The sequence below is a fragment of the Pleurodeles waltl genome, chromosome 3_1, assembly GCF_031143425.1.
Source record: "Pleurodeles waltl isolate 20211129_DDA chromosome 3_1, aPleWal1.hap1.20221129, whole genome shotgun sequence".
NCBI lineage: Eukaryota > Metazoa > Chordata > Amphibia > Caudata > Salamandridae > Pleurodeles > Pleurodeles waltl.
In genome coordinates, this window is record NC_090440.1 from 1,452,642,139 (window position 1) to 1,452,654,384 (window position 12,246).

General features: G+C 42.0%; 1 protein-coding gene across 1 annotated transcript in view; it reads left to right on the top strand.

Moving 5' to 3' along the window:
* SORL1 (sortilin related receptor 1) overlaps positions 1-12,246 on the top strand; it is a 669,532-nt gene that overhangs the window by 592,035 nt on the left and 65,251 nt on the right. Inside the window, exon 43 of the mRNA XM_069225024.1 lies at positions 11,010-11,174. Coding sequence (XP_069081125.1) covers positions 11,010-11,174 — 165 coding nt within the window. The remainder of the gene's footprint in view (positions 1-11,009; positions 11,175-12,246) is intronic.

Consider the following 12,246-nt stretch of genomic DNA (forward strand, 5'->3'; position numbering starts at 1 on the left):
TTTCTCATTATCTCCTCCAGCCTTGCCGCCAAAAGTGGCCGGAGGGGCGGGCATCTCCACTAGCTGGGATGCCCTGGAGCGCTGTAACAAAAAGGGTGAGCCTTTGAGGCTCACCGCCAGGTGTTAGTTCCTGCAGGGGGAGGTGAGGAGCACCTCCACCCAGTACAGGCTTTGTTCCTGGCCACAGAGTGACAAAGGCACTCTCCCCATGTGGCTAGCAACCTGTCTGGTGTGTCGCAGGCTGGCAGGAACTGGTCAGCCTACACTAGAAGTCGGGTAGGTATTCAGGGGGCATCTCTAAGATGCCCTCTGGGTGTATGTTACAATAAATTGCACACTGGCATCAGTGTGCATTTATTGTGCTGAGAAGTTTGATACCAAACGTCCCAGTTTTCAGTATAGCCATTATGGAACTGTGGAGTTCGTGTTTGACAAACTCCCAGACCATATACTCTTATGGCTACCCTGCACTTACAATGTCTAAGGTTTTGCTTAGACACTGTAGGGGCATAGTGCTCATGCACCTATGCCCTCACCTGTGGTATAGTGCACCCTGCTTTAGGGCTGTAAGGCCTGCTAGAGGGGTGACTTGTCTATGCCAGAGGCAGTGTGAGGTTGGCATGCCACTCTGAGGGGAGTGCCCTGTTGACTTAGTCATTTTCTCCCCTCCAACACACACAACCATGAGGCAGTGTGCATGTGCTGAATGAGGGGTCCCCAGGCTGGCATAAGACATGCTGCAGCCCTTAGAGACCTTCCCTGGCATCAGGGCCCTTGGTACCAGGGGTACCAGTTACAAGGGACTTTCCTGAGTGCCAGGGTTGTGCCAATTGTGGAGACAAAGGTACAGTTTAGGGAAAGAACACTGGTGCTGGGGCCTGGTTAGTAGGATCCCCTCACACTTTTAAATCATAACTTAGCATCAGCAAAGACAAAAAGTTAGGGGCTAACCATGCCAAGGAGGCATTTCCTTACATCTGGTAAATGTTCAAGGACTTCCTGTCCCTCTGATCCCAAACAGTGAAGGAGTAACAATGTTTTTCTTTCAGCACTTAGTGAAACACCACACACACACTTGCAAAATACAGAAAAACGTTCTCCCATTTGGCCCACCTCATGGGTGCATCCCCTGGATTTGTCCCAAAAAACGATGTCGATTTGACATTTTGCATTTTCTGAATTGAAAATAAATAAATAAGTTGACTCTTAAGTCCACAGTCAGTATTGATAAACTAATCAAGGCTTAAAAGGGAGTATGTATGTATCAAGTACAGAGTTAAAATTATACAACCATGTGACGTATGAAAAAAATCGTAAAAGTTGTGTATATTGCAAGGGAGATGAATAAGCAGCAAGGGAATGTAAATCACAGAGGTGTTAGAGGTGCATTAACAGCAAAATAAGTATGTCACCTAGAAGTCAAATGTGCAACCTTGGGTGCACATCACCAAGGAAAAACATGCATTCATGGTGTGTACATCACGAAACCCACAGTGACTTGATGGAAAAGGAAATAGTAGTCAAAATATCATGTCACAGTTGCATACAGCACAAAATTTACAGTGCCAACTAAGTTACATGTGCAATCTGGTGTGCACATCACCAAGGAGCAGTACGTGCATGCAAGGTGTGTACGTCAAACAAATCCACAGTGTCTTGATGAAAGAGAATTAGTAGTCAAAATAGCATGTCACAATTGCAAACAGCACAAAACTACAGCGTTTAATTAGAATATTCTATTCCAATAAGAATATTATGTGCAACTTTAACCTGCAGAGGGTAGGCGGCTTCTTCAAAACAATCTGATCCTCTAATGTTTCATTTCTTACAAATAACATGCTGCAAAGGTGTGCACATCACCGTATTTCCGTGTGAATACCCTTTTGAAAGATTTGTACACCTTCAGAGAGCAGCTTCCTATAACTAAATATTAAAACTATGAAATCTCCACTTTGTACAAGCCACTTCAAATAGGCAACATTCCTTATTAGCTCCGTAAAGCAACTTTGAAGATGGAGTGTCTATAAAATGAAGAGAGTTCTTAGTGTGTAAGCCTATTCCCTGCTGAAGACAGCGCGAGGTAAGCGTGTGGGGAGAGAATGGCGTGATGAGTCTCAAATCAGTGGACAAAGAGAGAAGTACAAGCCTGAGGAGAAACCTCTGACAGATGAAGTCAGCGTGTGATTCACACCAATAAAACTTGAACTGAAATGTGTGAAGAGGTATTAAAGGTTTAAACTAAAAGAAAAACACAGTACCTTTCTTTTCCACCAAACCATGTATCCTGAGAGAGGTTAATTTCAGGAACACATGTTGAGACATTTCTTCACATTCAGAGGAAAAACTGCTGTCATGCTTCTTTATTACACATGAATAATTTCCTTGAGACAGTTGTAGTTGCCTTCTTTACCACCCGTCGCCTGTGTGAAAATGTAATGGTCCCTCTGTTAAGGTAAAGTAATCTTCTTTATTCAAGTAAAATGGTACAACAGAAACGTCTCATCCATATCAGCAGCACGGACCATCTGACACCAACATTCTAGTATTGCTTGAGAAACCCTATTATGCATTCTAAGTTCTCTACAGATTATTACAATAAATTGGCATTGCTTCAATTAGAGGCAACTACCAAACAGACAGGATACTACAGAGGTATTAGAAGGCCACCTTGGTGTATGCCTTAAGGAACTGATGCACAGCCAGTGTGCCTTCTGACAGCACCCCTTAGAAAGGGGTAGTGGGTGGCGTAGCCCTACAAGGCATCCTATGGCAGGGAGGTGCATTTACTTGCAGCACCACCTGCAGAGGTTCTCTGATCCCCTTTTGAATCCCAGTAGGGCTACTGGCTCCCCAGTGAAAGTTGGACTGGTGGCTATAAATAGGAGGACGTTTTTGCACTTGTGTGCTGCTGTCAGGGAAGGTACGCAGTCACGGCTGTTCTCGGGTTAGTGCATTTACTATAATACGCAGCATTATCTCAGTACATGCCCAGCTCACCCAGCTAAGGGTGCACCGTGGAGCAATGCACTTGCTACATAATTCAGCCCTGAATCTTTCTGTACTGAAGAGTGAAACTGTATATCTGTTTTTTATAATGTATTAGTAAAATGTTGCCCACCACAACCGCTGCATCATTTTTTAGTTATAGCCCAGGGGAGGCGATGGTCCCTGGTCCTAACTATAACCACCTACTCAGGACACCAGTAGGTGCATGTGTGTGTGCGTGCGTGTATACATATATGCTTAATGGCATGTGTAACTGCAGATACACATGATGTGCATTAGTCCACCATCTAGTGTTGGGCTCGGAGTGTTACAAGTTGTTTTTCTTCGAAGAAGTCTTTTCGAGTCACGGAATCGAGTGACTCCTCCTCTTTGGTTCCATTGCACATGGGCATCAACTCCATTGTTAGATTGTTTTCTTTCTGCCGTCGGGTTCAGACGTGTTTCCTTTCGCTCCGAGATTTTGATTCAGAAAACTTTGGAAAACTCTCTTTGCGTCGGTATTGCATCGATTGGGTTCATAATCTTCCATCGACATAGCACAACCGTTGGGAAAACAATTTTTTTTGCCCTTCGGGGCGAGCGCACCCAACTCGGGCCAACCGCGTGGAAGCCTCATGGACCGGACTCCATTCAGATTCTGTCCTCGGTGCCACGCGAAGTACCCATATACAGGCCAGCATCTGGTTTGTAACCTCTGTCTTTCCCCAGACCATCGGGAAGAAAACTGCGAGGCCTGTCGATCCTTCCGAAAAATACTCTTAGAGATAGATGAGCAAGAAGGCTCAAAATGGCGTTCTGGAGCGGGGAACATTTCGACGTGGAAGAGTTGATGCACACTGCAGTCTCAGGTCGATATTCTGAGTCCGAGCAGGAATCAGACGAAGACAGACCAGTCACAGCAGGACAACATGTGAGTACGTCTGCCCCTGCACCCTCACAAAAGAAAAAACACAAGGCCTTGGGTACGCCACTGCCGGAAGGCCATGGCTCGGCCCGAAAAAAGACTGTTGGTGACCAACCTCCCAATTCGGCACCGAAAAAGGCCATTCCTCTGAAAACATGACAACAAAGAGCTCCGCTTCCGACACCACTAAACACCACTTTTCAGAGTCAAAAATTAGAAAGCCAGTTTTGGAGCCGAAACCTTCGTCCTCTTCATCTTTTTCGATCCCAAAAAGCACGCTTCGGAGCCGAAAAGGCCAACTTACACAGAGGAGCATGGACTTTCAAAGAGACTTAAAGAAAGCCACAAAACCTCTGAAGAGGAGTTAGAGGTACATCCAATCCTGGAAATTATGGATGAAAGGCAATCCAGGATCCACATCCATAAGAAAACAGGGAGAATTCTGACAGCACCTCCTTTAAAAACAAAGAGAAAGTTAGCTTTTCAGGAGGAATTGGACAGTATGCAGCCTCCAGCTAAAGTGCCAGCTAAAGTGCCAAAGCAGAAGTAGAAACCACCACCTCCTCAATCTTCTCCTCCTCCTCAGTCTCCCCACCTACCTACTTCTCCTACCAGCCCTACACCAGTGCAGTCACTCACTCATTCATACGATTCACAACAGGACAATGTGGATCCATGGGATCTTTATGGCCCTGATCCCATTCTAAGTAACGATCCAGACAGCTAACCCTCTAAATCATCACCACCGGAGGATAGTACTGTCTATAATCAAGTCATAGCTAGGGCTGCAGCATATCATGGTGTTACCATGCACACAGAGCCCCTAGAAGAGGATTTCTTATTTAACACTCAATCATCAACACATTCTAGGTACCAATGCCTCCCGATGCTCCCAGGCATGGTAAAACATGCAGATCAGATCTTTAATGAACCAGTTAAGGCACGCATCATAACACCTAGGATAGAGAAGAAATAAAAACCTGCACCCTGTGACCCTGATTATATCACCCATCAGGTACCTCCTTATTCTGTGGTAGTTAGTGCTGCCAGGAAGACAGCACATAGTCAGTCATCAGGAGATGCACCCCCTACTGATAGAGCAGGAAATTCGATGCTGCAGGGAAAAGAGTTGCGTCCCAGGCAGCAAATCATTGGAGGATAGCCAACTTGCAAGCACGATTAGCTCGCTATGACAGAGCCCATTGGGACGAGATGCAAGATATAATACAGCATCTCCCCAAAGAACACCAGAAAAGGGCACAACATGTTGTGGAGGAAGGGCAAGCCATTACAAACGATCAAATAAGATCTGCCCTAGATGCAGCAGATACTGCTGCTAGGAGTGTCAACATTGCAGTCACTATACGCAGACATGCATGGCTCAGATCTTCTGGATTCAAACCAGAAATACAGCAGGCTGTGTTGAACATGCCATTCGACAAAAAAACATCTTTTTGGGCCAGAAGTAGACACAGCTATAGAAAAATTGTGAAAGGACTCTGACACAGCAAAGGCAATAGGCGCACTGTACTCTGCACCATATAGGGGTCCATTCGTAAACCTCAGTTTCGAGGTTGTTTCAGAACATATAGAAGACAATACCCCAAAAATTTCGGGAAATTTCAAGCCTTTAAGCAGCCTCCACAGCACCCAAAACAGTGGCTTCCCTAACTCCATTACACTCCACACCTCTCCTGTGGGGGAAGACTAAGACAGTTCCACACAAATTGGCAAAATATTACCACAGAAAACTGGGTACTGTCAATTATCCGCAATGGCTATTGCCTTGAATTGATAAACACTCCTCCAAATATTACACCAAGGTCACACAAACTATCCACAGAACACACAATTCTGTTACAACAAGAGGTCCAATCTCTACTATTCAAACAAGCAATAGAAATGGTTCCACAGTCTCAAGTAGGAAGCGGAGTTTATTCACTATATTTTCTAATTCCCAAAAAGGATGGCACCCTCAGGCCAATATTAGATCTCAGGCCTCTCAACCTTTACATCCTGTCAGAAAATTTCCACATGTTAACTTTACAGGATGTCATCCCACTATTACAAAAAAACAAGAATTCATGACAGCCTTAGACCTCAAAGATGCATATTTTCACATTCCCATCCATCCTGCACACAGAAAATATCTCAGGTTTGTCATTCAGTTAAAACACTACCAATTCCAGGTGTTACCCTTTGGAATAACAACAGCGCCAAGGGTATTCACAAAGTGCTTGACAGTAGTGGCAGCCTACCTAAGAAGACAACATATACATGTCTTTCCATATCTAGACGATTGGCTAATAAAATCAAACAGTCACACACAATGTCAAAATCATACCCATTATGTGATACAAACCTTACACGCACTAGGCTTCTCAATAAACTACCAAAAATCACACCTTCAATCAGCACAAATAGTATTTGGGTGCAATACTAAACACTCAGCAAGCTCTAGCATATCCAAATACACTAAGGATACAAGCGTTCCAAAATATAATCACACAAATACAAACAAATCGACAATACACTGTCAGATTTGTCCTAAAACTTTTAGGGATGATGGCATGTATTGCGATTGTACCACACGCAAGACTAAACATGCGGCCCTTACAACAGTGCCTTGCACAACAATGGTCACAGGCACACGGTCAACTTCGAGATCTAGTGTTGATAGGCCGCCAAACATACATGTCCCTTCAGTGGGGGAATTCCACAAATCTAAGCAAAGGACGGCCATTTCAAGACCCTGTGCCTCAGACCATAATAACAACAGACGCATCAATGATTGGTTGTGGAGCTCATCCAAACAATCACAACATTCAAGGGCAATGGGATGTCAAACACAAACAGCTACACATAAACCACTTAGAGTTATTAGCTGTCTTTCTAGCACTCAACCTCTTCTCACACAGAAGAATGTTCTTATAAAAATATGACAACCATGTATTATCTCAACAAACAGGGAGGGACACATTCATCCCAACTGTCACTTCTAGCCCAGAAAATCTGAAAATGGGCAATCCACAATCAAATTCATCTATTGGCTCAATACATTCCAGGGATAGACAATCAGTTGGCAGATATCCTCAGCAGAACTCACCAACAAACTCACGAATGGGAACTTCACCCTTAAGTACTTCAAAAATACTTTAAAAAGTGGGGAACTCCAAACATATACCTGTTCGCAACAAGAGAAAACACAAAATGGCAAAACTTTGCATCCAGACACCCACATTCCCTATCGAAGGGGACTGCTCTATGAATCAATTGGTCAGGGATATTTGCATATGCTTTCCCCCCCCTCCTTCCGTTTCTAGTCAACAAGTTGCGTCAAGAGTCACACAAAATGATACTCTTAGCACCAACATGGGCACGTCAACCGTGGTACACAACATTATTAGATCTGTCCGTAGTACCAAACTCCCATCCAAACCAGACCTGTTGACACAAAACAGAGGCCAAATCAGGCATCGGTATCCCAAGACACTCAATCTAGCAATTTGGCTCCTGAGGTCATAGTGTTTGGATATTTACTCCCATAAGAATGTATGGAAGTTATTAAACAAGCAAGAAAACCCACTACTAGACAGTGCTATGCAAACAAATGGAAAAGGTTTGTATTTTACTGTCAATCCAAAAAATATAGACCCTCTTACAACATCAATACAAGATATTGTATGTTATTTACTTCATTTACAAAAATCAAACTTGGCATTCGCATCAATAAAAATGAATCTTACTGCAATTTCTGCTTATTTACAAAATAGACAACATAGCTCTTTATTTATAGTTCCCATCATTAAAGCATTCGTGGAAGGTTTAAAATGCATCATTCAACCAAGAACACCACCAATTCCTTCTTGGAATCTAAAAATAGTGCTTACAAGACTCATGGGACCACCATTTGAGCCTATGCACTCCTGCCAAATTAAATTTCTAACATGGAAAGTTGCCTTTCTAGTGGCAATTACTTCTTTAAGAAGAGTAAGTGAAATCCAAGCATTTACTCTTGAAGAACCTTTCTTCTAAGTACACAAACATAAAGTTTTACTAAGAACAAATCCAACATTTCTCCCAAAAGTGGTATTCCCATTTCATATAAATCAAACAGTGGAACTGCCAGTCTTTCTCCCACAGCCAGATTCTGTGGCAGAGAGAGCTCTACACACATTAGACATCAAAAGATGTCAAAACAAGGTTTAGCACAGTGGATTGTAGGATGCATCCAAACATGCTATATTAAAGCAAAAAGACAACTTTTAGTTACCCCTAAAGCACACTCTACAAGGAAAAAAGATACAACAATGGATTTTTAAGGTAATATACCAATGGCTGAAATATGTAAAGCAGCCACATGGTCAACACCACATACATTCACTAAACACTACTGTGTAGACGTATTATCACGACAACAAGTCACAGTAGGTCAAGCTTTTCTAAGAACATTGTTTCAAACAACTTCAACTTCTACAGGCTAACCACCGGTAATTCATGGGAGGACAAACTGCTTTGTAGTCTATGCACAGCATGTGTATCTGCAGCTACACATGCCATTGAACGGAAAATGTCACTTACCCAGTGTACATCTGTTCGTGGCATGTTTTGCTGCAGATTCGCACACACCCTCCGTCCTCTCCGGAAGCCTGTAGTCGTTTAAGTTACAACCATTTGTACGTAAGTATATACATTTACATTAGCAAGGACATCTCTTACTTTACACCTATATAATCTTATTACTCCTTCCTTTACCCTCTGCGGGAAAACAATCTAACAATGGAGTCGATGCCCATGTGCAATGGAACCAAAGAGGAGCCACTCAATCCTGTGACTCGAAAAGACTTCTTCAAAGAAAAACAACTTGTAACCACTAGATGGTGGACTAATGCACAGCATGTGAATCTGCAGCAGAAAATGCCACGAACAGATGTACACTGGGTAAGTGGCATTTTCCCTATACATATGTATATATATATATATATATATATATATATATATAGATATATATATATATATAGATATATAGTTTGTGTATATATATAAAATCACAAAAAGCGCTGCACTCCCGGAGGTAAAACACAGCACTCCTTATTTATTGAAACAGGCAAGTTATGGCAGATTTCTTCCAAACCATATTACAGTTCCACAACGCATTTCAACTTTCGTCTTCATCAGGTGGTTCTGATTAATATGCAAACGTGGTCCCAATTCACCTGCCGTATAATCACTGAGGCATGATGGTACTTGTAGTGAGATTATTGAGACTAATTGGGAGTCATTGTGTATTAAATAATTTGAAAGAGTTCCTTGTTGAGATATTGCACTAAAGTAAAGTTCTCACGCACAGTGCCACATAAACACCAGTCAAATTGAGGCTTTTCAACAAGTTGGATATGTTCATTACTTCCACTATCACAACGTCATAATTATTTCACCATGTCCTTTAACACTGATTTTCATCAATTTAAATGCCAAAGCCTCCGGACTCGGCAATCCGAGCTGTACGGTATTTATAGACTCATCTCAAATCTTACTGAGGCACAGGCGCTTTAGAAGTATGATTAATATCTTCGTCTTCCCTGGACAAATACCGATGCCGGAGATAAGTATCTCCATTTTTTGCCTCTATACAATCTGTAATCTTCATACCGGGTGCTCTGCTTGCAATAAATATCCAAAGCAGCTGGTCTTTATATATATATATATATATATATATATATATATATATATATATATATATATATATATATATAATAATATATCACAAAAAACAAAAACAAAGATTAAAGTAAGTTATAGAGTTATCTCAAGTAACTATAACTCGCGCCTTGCGCCTTGCAATGCACAGTGATATTATCAATGATGTCAATGAAGATATCTTGAGTGATTTAATATGTAGGTTAATTAGTAGTGCATTGCGAGGCGCAAGTTATAATTACCTTAGGGCACGTTTTATAGTGAGTGATATGTTCGTGTGCCTGGGCCCCGGAGGATGGGGTTCCCCAAAGCAAAAAGAAGTCAGTGGAGGAGGGGGGCCATGTGCCCTTTTTCTCTTCATATATGTGGCTGGGCCCTGGGAGATGGTGTCGCTGGGGCCTTTAAACAGCCTCAAAAGGTGGGCCACGCGCGCCACCCTTCCCAAAACTTTATATTTAGCTGTACATTTGTGAATCCTCCAGACCTATGGGGTCAGGTTATTTTCCTAACCTGCCCACTTGTGTCTGATTTTTTTTATAGGCACTCAGGAGCAAGTGCCAAGTTTTAAGATAGCTGCCTGCACTTCCTGGCTGAGGTGGTGACTGCTAATCAGATCTCAGCTTGGGATCTGCCGGGATCAGTGGAGCCTCCATGTCCCTAGATATCCAAAGTTTTGAGCTTTAATTGCTTAAAAATGACTGAACTGGTTTATAACAAAAAAGCACTCTTTCTTGGTCTAGAACTATCTGCCAAATTTGGTGATAATCCATTCAGCATTTCAGGATGTAGCTGTGTCTAAATTTTCTGAGGGAAAATTAATGGGAAAATTGGTTTGAGTGTCTTCCCCAACCCCCCCCCCCCCCCCAACCCTCCTCCCACAATTTTTCACAGTCCCCACTCGACTGATTACCCCAAAACCTACCTTCCATACGCAAACTAGGCACTTTTTTGAAATGCTTTGTTGAAATTTGTCAAACAGCGCCAAAGTTAGTGGCAACATAAAAAATGCATTTCCTATGGAAACACGATCCTAACTATAACTACCCTGTGGCGACCGTCACTTAGCAATGTCTATCTATCTATCTGTCTAGCTATATATATATATCTTCGTGTTTTTGACCTCCAGGCTCCTCCACCCTCTAGCATTTGGACTTATGCAAACTATCTGGATTTATAGAATAAGCCGTAAACGTGCGTCTTTTTGTAAAGCAAATTTTAATATTTGTTAGCAAGGGTCTAGGGGTTGCCTGTATTGGTATTTTGTATGAGAAGTTGCTACATAATGAAGCTCATGATCAAAGCAACTGCAGATGTGTAGTTAATGTGTCTCCTAATACAGTATCAGCATTTATCTGTGCTTTACAAGGATTTAACTTGTTCTGTTTAAATGTTTTTTAAGGTCCGGGTGGTTGCACCATATAAAGGTCCACCTTCCGATTATGTCGGATTGAAGATGATTCCTGATAGCCGGTTACCACCTCGTCACTTGCATTCAGTGCAGATTTCGAAGACTTCAGCAGTCATCAAATGGGAATCACCTTATGACTTTCCAAATGAAGAATTGGTAAGCTGTGTTTAAGTTCCATGTCTTTTATCGACAAAGGAGAATGTTTGCTTTGAACATCTCAAAAATTAGTACTGGGCTTTGAATGACTTTTGATGCTGAAAATCTGTCTATAACCAAACATAATTGTAGGTGGCAGTGTTAATAATTTGTGTGATCTCAATGTGCTTTTAATACTAGGTCTGAAAAAATTACAGCTCCCCCAGGTCTCTGTAGGCTTTCTGAATATTTTTCATAGTTTGATTTGTATTCTTATTCCAACAAAGAACATAAGAAAACTCATTTTAATAATCTAGCTTCTGTTCCCAGCCAGTGCCCCTTGATGTCTTAGTTCATAGTACATATACTGAATATTTAATAATTTAACATAAATCTGTCAGTGTCTATATGCAAGTTGTGAACAATGTTACTGAAATATCTATCAGAATCCTAAAAACTGATTTAGTTTGTATTGATGTGGGAGAGATTATGCTGCCTAATTAGCACACATATGAATTGAAGTGGATTCCTTTAAAATGACATTGAAATTGAAGCTACTTTTCAGAATTTATGGAGGCTTGCTTTCCTAAAGTTGATCTTAGATCCACTTAAATTTCTGTTGAGCCACAGCATTTACTTAGCAATTGTATGTAATAGAGACTTCCAGTTGCATATTCCTTTCCTTAGAATTTCCCCCAGGCGTTATTCTAGATCCGGAGATGTTTCTCGAGCAGTACCCCTGCACGCCGTTAGGTGGCATCAGTCGACTTTGCGTCTGTCGTTGGCGCCATGTTTGCCGGATATGATGTTGCGGGTTATATATAGGCATCACCCCGGCATGCTAATGTCAGTTCTTTTCTTTCCGCACCAGCCTAAGCCCAGATCCGAAGAAGAGTTACCCACAGGCCGTTTTTGACTGGCTTTTTCAAATTTTGTCAAAGATTTTTGGACATTCTGTTGCGTTGAGATGTCGTCATGGAAGACTGGCTTCAAGCCCTGCCACTCCTGTCATCAAATGATGTCCGTGACGGATCTGCACCTCGTGTGTTTTTGGTGTTTAGATCGTGACCACGACCCAAAGTCATGCTTGGAG